At 37.2% G+C, this 9,575-nt stretch overlaps 1 protein-coding gene across 1 annotated transcript; it reads left to right on the forward strand.

The window, feature by feature from the left end:
* The first annotated feature begins 340 nt into the window (after positions 1-340).
* tbl2 (transducin beta like 2) lies at positions 341-9,052 on the forward strand. Its single transcript, XM_028466608.1, has 7 exons — positions 341-551; positions 3,634-3,758; positions 4,427-4,611; positions 6,729-6,880; positions 7,123-7,249; positions 7,530-7,682; positions 7,843-9,052. Exons 1-7 carry the CDS (start codon positions 356-358, stop codon positions 8,300-8,302), a joined length of 1,398 nt encoding a protein of 465 aa, XP_028322409.1. The 5' UTR covers positions 341-355; the 3' UTR covers positions 8,303-9,052.
* The last annotated feature ends 523 nt before the right edge of the window (positions 9,053-9,575 follow it).

A 9,575-nucleotide genomic window follows, 5' to 3' on the forward strand; every position in this document is an offset into this window, starting at 1 on the left:
TTTTTCCTTTTAAATCTTAGCAAACAAAACAAAATTAGCTTGAAACTCCTGCAAAAGGAGCAGTTTTTACTCCGCCAGTGCTGATGGTGGCAGTAGAGGTCGCTAGACGTGAGAGACATTCATGTACAGTAGGGAAGGGAAAGCACTCAGGTAAAGTATTTTAAAAGGACCCGTGATTACCCGATTTTTTACAGCAATGAACACTTAAGTTAACCTCGTTATAACACAAGTTTAGTTTTTCCAAAATTAATTACATTTATTTATATATGATGTCTGGATTTAGTTCCTTAATAACTGGTGCGTTTCCAATTTCTATTTGTTCATTAAACGCAACAGTTGGAGATGACTTCTACGCATGCGCAGCAGTCAGGCGTTGAGAAGCTGCGTTAGCTGCGTAAAGTACCGTACGTGGCATAAAGAGCAAGACATGGAGTTCACGGCTCTGGTGGCTTTAACTGCCTTACTGGGCGCACTGGTTTTGCTGGTGGCGTTAGCGGTGGGCAGAAGAAAAGAGGAGCTCAGAGAGGAAGCGGAGCAAGAAACGGAGACCGGTAAGAGACGTTGGAGTTCGAGTCCCTTAAACACCTAATGGTTGGTTCATTCATTACCTGTCGACGTATGGGCCGTTACATTCTTCATGTATTCTTAAGGTCTACGTTAGACACACACACGTCACTCTTACCTGTTCCCCAAGAGCCAATCAGATCACTCATTACTGTTGTGTTCTTAGCTGATTTCATATTCCTAAGAGACATTTATGTTTATTTAAAGCAGTGGTTCAGTCCCGTACCCCTTCAGATGTTTAATCTTAAGTCATGTACTCCCTACTTCTGCACACTTAAAAAATATAATAACGAAATGCAGTTTTTTTTCAACCTTGGGGTCATGACCCCATGTGTGGTCGCCTGAAATTTAAACGGAGTCCCCTGAAATGTCTAATTTATAATGAAATTAAACAATACTGAATAAAAATGTATGTTTTGAATCTTTTAATTATTCTTTTTCAAATTTGAACATCTCACATACAATCTTAAACAACTGTATTCTATACTTTCACTTTCTCAAATATGAATATAGTTCAAATAAAATGCAGAATTAAACTATCTGAGCTGGTGCATCTTGTCACTTTGTGCACTAGTCCTGGCAATAACAAACATTATCAAAAGCTAATTCTAGAAAGAAAGAAAAAAGTCTCTGGAGACACCAAAAATGTGATATTAAACTGGGGTCACGACCCAAAAATGTTTGGAACCACTAATGTATTCAAGTCAAAGTGTTTATTGTCATCTGTACAGTTAGAAACACGTTTCCCTGTACAATGAAATTCTTGCTTTGCCGACCGCCAGTGAATGCCTACGTAATAAAGGAATAAATAATAAAGGACTAAATCGAGATAAAAGAACTATGATAAATAACAGTGGCATGCAACACTGTTGTTCAACAAAAAAACCTGAACATTAAATACAAAACACCTGTACAATTAAAAATACAAATATATTAGCTATACAGAGGAGAGGTGATATATACAATGGTATGTGCAAAAAAGCTGTTTCATAATAGAGAGACATGGTGTTAGCTGTGCATGGGCGCATGGGCGCATCTAAAGTACGAATGCATATACAATGTAGCCCTACAGTGAAATTTGTCTCTGAATTGAATTATATTTATTATTATTATTATTAATAATAATAATAATAATAATAATAATAAAAAGAATAATCTGTCACCATGGGTAGTCTTACATCGGCTTATGTGTAATTTGTGGCAATGCATGGAGGCTCCTTACTACTGGTCGATTTATATTCTATTTTCCAATTTTTATTTTGTATTCATGTACCCCAATGACAATTTGCCTACCCCTGGGGGTACCCGTACCCCACTTTGGGAACCTAGGATCTAAAGTACAGGGAAACGTTGTGTGTCTGTGTGCTTTTTGACAAACAAACATTGTTTTCATTATTCATTTTTTATTTGGTCACTTATGGGAAAACACAAATCTTCACTATTTAAAATTTTTTGACCCAACTGTATTTTTTTCTGAGGTTTATTAAACATTTTGAAATGCACTAAGTTAAATGAAACATGTAGAATTATTTTTGCATTAGAAGCAGTTTCACAGGCAAACCTGTGATAACATCTAAAGCAGGGGTCACCTACCTTTCTGAAACTTTGAGCTACTTATACCCCTGGGGGTACAGGAGCACATTGCCGGGGGTACTCGAAATGATTTATTTAATTTAAAAATAATCAGGAAAATGTTCCTGTAGTTCCTTTTTGAGCTATTTGTTAGACATATTCATTACAAACAAACAGCACTATTGCTCAATATAATACTATGTTATCTTGTAATTTATTGAAACAGGAATATTGTATGTTGTAGTGGCCATTTTATTATAGAGAGGGCACTATTGATATGAAAGGGGGTACATAAGATTTTACAAAAATGCAAAAGGGTTACACGGGATAACAAAGATTGGGAACCAGTGGTATAGTCCAAAGGGCCAGTTAGAAAAGAGGTTCTTAAATACATTTTTACGTTTTCACTGTATTTAGAAGATGAGATAATAAGGAAGTCTAGCAGTAACTTAAAAAGGTTGGAATTGTTGAGGTTTCAACATTAGACACTTTATATCTCCTAAATTATGCATTAGTTTCATTTTCATAAAATCCACCTTGTGTTTTTAAAAATATATATCATATTATATATGACATACCACCGACCATACACCACATCTGTACCATTTAAAACATTAGTCGCAATGTTTCAGTGAAAATAAGCATTTAAAGATGGTTACTTTAATACTACAATTTTCATCAGCAGTGTTTAATTCTACTAAGTACTAGGGGTGGGAACCTCTGGTTACCTCACGATACGATACGCTATACAAAGCTTACGATAACGATTATCTCACGATACTACGATCATCGATATATTGGTCAGAAATCAATCTACGATCATCTATGACATAACAAGAAGAAGAAAAAAAAGATTAAGTGTAAAAATACGGTTTTTATTCTATATCTCTGAAAAACAATACATTGAAAAAGTGTCCTATGAACAGTGACACTATTTTAGTGAAACATTTCTGTAAATAAGTGTCAACATACCAATGTAAACAAATAAGTATCTCCAATAGTGCTTTCTGTAAACAAAAAACAGGGTCTTTCTTACCAGTGACACCATTATAGTGCAATATTCCAGTAAATAATATATTGGTTCCTTTAACAAACAGTGACAACATTTCTGTGAAGACCTCCCTGCACATTTTAGTGAAAAAGCAGAAAAGGTTTTGGGAAAAAAAATAAATAAATAAATAAAAATTGATAGCGCGAGCATATTGATAATGGATTGTGCAAAAAAATATCGTGATATATCGCTGTATTGCGATATCGTCACACTTCTATTAAGTACTAACAACATCTCTCATATGTATTTATCTTTGTGAGTTTGAATCCTGGAAAGTAAATCAGATTTTAGATGGAGATCATTGGTGACTAGAGCTCCTGAAGGCCCCTCACATGGTCCACGAGGGCAAGCTGTGGCCCGTGGGCGCCGTGTTGGTGACCCCTGGTCTAAGGTGTCCCAGCAGAATGCTCCACAATATTCCTCAGCACGTTTCTTTGTGTGCTCAGCTGAGCAGATAAATGCAGTGAAAGGCACTGGACCCAAGAAGCAGAAGCAGGAGAAACAGCGAAATCGAAAAGACAAACCGACTCAGCACAGCTTCAACCACCGGCTGTTAGCAGCCTCACTCAAGGTAAAGTCTGGCTTTGTGAAGTTAGGTTGTTTTTCATCCTAACTATCTTTATGAACTTTATTTTTCAAACGGGTATTTAAAAACAAAACTTTTAAGAAAATCAATACAAATATCAACGAATTATACACAAATTTGAGAAAGGAGTAGGGAGAAGTATACACTTATCCCTACTCCGTTTTAACTCTTCAGTTCATCTTTATCTTAAAGCAAAGTGTTTTATCATTTGACTCTTTCAATTTCAACACTCATATTTTTGCAGATGTTTGGAAAGCAAAACTAAAATTAAAGTAACAAGTTACAAAAGCTTAATTAAAAACCGTGATGGATAGTAGACGATAAATAAAATGAGCCTCTGGTTTTTGATGATTACCTCAGGGCTTATTTGAGGCACAAAGCTAAGAAAATTTAGTTTTTTAATAAACAGAGATAACTTCAACAACCCTAAAGCGATCAGAATCAGATTTTTTTAGTGCCATTTGTGCTTGCATGTACAGGGAATTTGTCTTGGTGTTTTAGTTGCATAGATATTCAATATAAATAATATAAATATAAAACGCTATCAACAATGATGAGTTCAAACCAAAGGTTTAGCTTTTAATCAGCTTCTTTCAGGCACTTTTCCGTCTGTTTTTGAGTTCTTTGTTCATTGCTTGTTCTTGTCTTCTCAGAGCCACAGTGGGAATGTGACGTGCATCGACTTCAGCAGTAATGGGAAGTACCTGGCTTCCTGCGCAGATGACCGAACCGTGCGAATCTGGAGCACAAAGGACTTCCTGGAGCGGGAACACAAGTGTTTAAGAGCCAACGTGGACCTGGATCACGCCACACTTGTCCGCTTCAGTCCAGACTCCAGGTCTGAACCCCTGTTTATTCAAACTCTATACAATACAGGGATGGGAATTGATAAGAATTTAGCGATTCCGATTCCATTATCAATACTGCTTATCAATTCAATTCTCTTATTGATTCTCATTGAGTGAGGGAATTAAATAATACAAATGGATTTGTTTGCTATCTTTTTCTTTAATTTCCTGCAGGGATATCAGCTCTCTTTTAATCCACCAGGTATAGATTGTTTTCACTGGATAATATTATATACAAAAGCGTTATATAAAATTGATGAATTATTATTATTATTATTACAACATATGACACATTTTGGCTACAAACCTTTGAGAATATTTACAGTGCTCCTTTTGAACTTGAACAACTTGATCCAAAACTAATTCATAAGACAAAAAATAACAATTCTTCTGTAAAAAAGAACATATTAACCAAAAGTACAGCTGCACTTATTGTTATGTATTTAAATGGTAAAGCTTTCGTTTAGCCTTTGTTTACATTTCTATAAATGGACCTTCAGAGACGCCGTCCCTGTTGTTACATGTGACGTTATCAGCCGTGTGTGTGTGAAAGAACAAACTAAAGACAACAATCAGTACCAGTCCGTCTCCCGTGTCTGATTACTTATTATGAGGACATAAACTGGCGACGAGGTGTGTGATCTTGCGGTAGTTTGTTGTTTTTGGAAGAAAAGTCCGCGCTTGAAGCAACTTTAGCGTGAGTGTACAGAACCCGGAAGTGACTAGTGTAGCAACAGTGATGCTACAAACACAGCACGGAGGACACCACAGCTGCTGGTGGAGGAGGTGGATTCTCCGCGTTGGACAGTAAACTACTATATGGTGGAAGGAGCTTCACTTGGTGCTAGCATAAACACAATATACAGGACCTGGAGGAGTTTATCGTTGCGTATTTATGACGTAAGAGGAACCGATAAGCGGAATTGACAGGCAAGCAAACAAACGATTCCTAGGAATTGGATTACTGGGAATCGGTTCTCAGAAAGAACTGGTTTTCGATTCCCATCCCTAATATAACATGAGCTTCACACATTTGATTTGTGGAGAAGTGGGTAAACATTTAAACTAGATGATATGACAGATGTTTCCAGCTCATTTTAAAGTATCCTGAATATTTGGCCAATCATAGAACTTTGCAGAGCCATATGTTGACATAATGTAAATAAAATCATGTGTTTTAGCATAAAACAAGACTATTCAACTTCAATTTATGTGGTTTTACAGTTTGCGACAAACAACTTGAGCTTGACTTTTTGTTTAACTGTAAAGTGAAAAATGCATTTATGAAAGTTTTAGGAGAAAAGAATCTATTGATCTTTTGAGAAAAAAACAACTATTAAATGTGTCAAAAAATTTACTTAAACAGAAGGTGAAACATTTTGGTTACATAGAATTATGTTTAAAAGACTTAAAGGGTACCTGTAGAGAATTGAAATCAAAACACGTTGCATCATACAAGAGGTTCAGTCAGGAAGTAAGTAAGTGGTCATAAGGAAGGAACGGTCAGTGCCGTTTAACTCACCCACGGGCTGATGGTGACGTAACAGCATTGAATTGGATCTGCCTTTGCACACGTCTCTGGTATGTGGAGAAAAGCACTACAAAAACCGAATAAAGAGGAAAGCTAATGAAGCTAATGCTAAACACTGTCCCTGAATCACGTGACTGAAAATGGCTGCTCTATTGGTTGGATTTCAAAAAATAAAACTCTGCAGAAAGGTTATTGGAATACATAAAACACAAATGATGTTTTACACATTACCAGTACACGTACCCATTTAATTAAAAATAAATAAATATTTTGTCAGATTTCTACCAGTAAAAATGTTTCTTTGAGAATTCAAATGGATATTAGCCAATAAAGCTAACAGATAAATTTCTATAAGGTTAAACCAATTGTTTTCCTTTGTATTTTACATTTCAGAGCTTAAGAAAAGCATATTTTTACTCTTAAACAAAGATCAACATCCTGTGTGTGTGTGTGGGTCCAGACTTAATGGTGATCATACAGATGCAACCTGTTGCATGCAGACTTGATTGCACATGTTATTTTATTTAATGTAACTTTCATAACCTCCTTCACTGACTGCTTACTGTGTCTTTGCAGGGCCTTCATCACCTGGTTGGCCAATGGAGACACAATTCGAGTCTTCAAGATGATAAAGAAGGATGACGGCACGTACAACTTCAAAGCAGCAGCAGAAGACTTTCCTCAAAAGCACAAAGCACCGATCCTCAACATTGGCATCGCTGAGACGGGTAAAGAAAGTCTGATCCTATCGAAGATAATATTACCTTTAACTGTCATAATTCCACAAACCCTTCATAAAGGTGACTACGGGCGGTTTTATTATACAGAATTGTGACTTTCTTACTGTTGTTAATGTTGTGAAAGGTTTTAACATTAACTCCTGAGAAAATATCAATGCAGGTTTTTTAAAAAAAAATTTATAATGCAGGTTTTCTCCGTTAGAAATCCAATTATTTTGTTTTCTCTTCAGGCAAGTTTATAATGAGTGCCTCCACCGACACCACCATCTACATCTGGGACCTGAAAGGAGAGGTCCTGGCTTCCATCAACACCAACCAGATGACCAACTCATATGCTGCAGTCTCCCCATGTGGCAGGTTAGTCCAAGATATTCTTTTTCAGTCCTTTTTCTGAAGCTCCACAGTGGATCAAAGCCGTGGGTGTTTTTCAGCAAACACTAGAATGAATGTGTCTCATGAATATTTGCGTTCCTACTCTGAGGGATGAACAGACTGTGCTTTCAACCATCTGACAATAGCATAACCAATATTACAGTATAACCAATGATGGTTCTGTATTTGCTTTGTTGCCAAGAATTTAAAGTGGTGTTCAGCTCCGTCTCTGATGTTGTGTCGTTGGTTGGACGTGTACGTTCAGGTTCGTGGCGTCCTGCGGTTTCACCCCTGACGTGAAGGTGTGGGAAGTGTGCTTCGGTAAAGGAGGCGAGTTTAAGGAGGTGGCGAGAGCCTTTGACCTCAAAGGTCACTCAGCAGGAGTTCACGCCTTTGCCTTCTCCAACGACTCTCGCAGGTAACACAGCCGTGGTTCAACAAGCGTGAGAAAGAAAGAATAATCATCTGATGACTGATCAATTTGAACCTCTGTGGCAAATAATAAATAAATAAACAAAGGAGAGATGATCTCAGTTTGTTGTAAACATGCAGACTAACACAGGGCCTTCTCCTCCCAGGATGGTAACTGTTTCCAAAGATGGCACATGGAAGCTGTGGAACACCGACGTGGAGTACAAGAAGCAGCAGGACCCGTATCTCCTAAAGACCGTTCCATGTTCCTCCTCTGATGGCAGCCTGGTGGCGCTGTCTCCTGATGGTCGAGTGGTGGCCGTTAGCGACGGCTGTAACGTGGCGATGTACGACGCTACCAGCGGGCGGCTGGAGGAGGAGCTACACAGCGTTCACAACCAGGAAATCACAGAGCTCCGGTTTGACATCAACGGGCGCTTCTTGGTGAGCAGCGGCGACAAAGCCATACGTGTGTTTCACAACGCCCCCGGCTACCGGGCGGCCATCAGGGACATGCAGGACATGCTGAAGAAGGCGCAGAACGAGGCCATGAAGCAGAGACTGCAGCAGCAGATTAAGGAATCCCAGAACACTCTGGACTCTGTGCTCGCTGCTTCATCTGAGTGAAAACTGTGACCAACGTCTGACTGTCGGCCTTTCTCCTGCTGCTCACTGATCTGGAATGAGGGATGATGGACAAAAGCATGTCGTTTTAATAAGGCACATATTTTTACTGAAGGATAACAACTGTCCAGGGTTTGTCTGATCTCAGCTGGGATTGACTTCAATTACAAAATGTATTGCAGTAACTTTTAAAGCATAAGATTTCAGGTGTCACGTTTTACGCAAAGCTGTGACTCTAGAAGATGATACGGAAAAACCTACAGGAGAGTTATGGAGATGTTGATTTAAACCAATCAGCCTTAACTTTACAAGAACCATTGCATGGTTTAGTTTGTTATGGAAAGGGTTGCTCGTTTAGTTGTAGAAGGAGCCGTAATCTATGATACACATGACCCTAGAATGCTTGGATTGAGGCTTTGGGCATCGTTCTGCTGAATAAAGGATTATGAAACTCAACAACACATTTTGAGATGTTGACAATCCAAAGTTTATAGAGTTAACTCTTATCTTAAAGCATAGCGGTAAAGCACAACCTTTTGGTTGGTTCATATCTCACACTTTTGAACAGTTATTTCGTTTCACTAGGACAAAAACAGGAGAAATGTCCTTCCAAATAAGTGATTTACACATCTTTAGGAAGATTAAAACACATGATTTAGTTGGGTTGATTAAAAAATGGTTGTTATTGTTGTTTGAAAAAATTATGTTTATTGTCCCTACTGACAATAAAAGAGAATTTTCACTCTTGCCTCACATGAACTATTTCTATTCCAAATACCACAGCACACTTTTAGAGTCCGACAGCTCTGTCTTTCAACAAGCCATATCGTTAGGAATTATTGTTCAACTTTATAAGAAAATAATGTGCATGAAATGAGCATTGATTTCTTTTAATGGGACACACTGCAGAAATAGGATAATTTCAAATGACTGAATTCAATATCTCAATGTTTTTAATTTTTTAATATATAGTATAGTGTAAAAATATAGTAATAAACTTGTGTAAGTTTTGAGAAAATAAATATAGTCAAAGTAAATACAGCAATGAAAAAGTTACAAAAACGATGAGCTATTGTTGAAGTGATAAAAGGTGTAATTTCCTAGTAAGAATAAATATTTTATTACAAATAAAGAATATTGACGTTTTATGAGTAAAATAAAAAATAATTTTTTAAGGTAAAAAACGACACTAACTGTAGTTTAAATGAATTGGTTAATTATCTTACAGTTATATATTCAATAAAGTTTTCTTTCTTTACGAGAGGGAAAAAAAGAA

The sequence above is a fragment of the Gouania willdenowi genome, chromosome 14 (genome assembly GCF_900634775.1).
Source record: "Gouania willdenowi chromosome 14, fGouWil2.1, whole genome shotgun sequence".
Taxonomy (NCBI): domain Eukaryota; kingdom Metazoa; phylum Chordata; class Actinopteri; order Blenniiformes; family Gobiesocidae; genus Gouania; species Gouania willdenowi.

What these genes read in the sequence shown, in the direction of transcription:
- tbl2 (XM_028466608.1), top strand. Translation starts at nt 356, where the DNA reads ATGCGCAGCAGTCAGGCGTTGAGAAGCTGCGTTAGCTGCGTAAAGTAC. An exon ending in GGAGCAAGAAACGGAGACCG is followed by an intron (nt 552 to 3,633) that starts GTAAGAGACGTT and finishes TTGTGTGCTCAG; the next exon opens with CTGAGCAGATAAATGCAGTG. An exon ending in GCAGTCTCCCCATGTGGCAG is followed by an intron (nt 7,250 to 7,529) that starts GTTAGTCCAAGA and finishes GTGTACGTTCAG; the next exon opens with GTTCGTGGCGTCCTGCGGTT.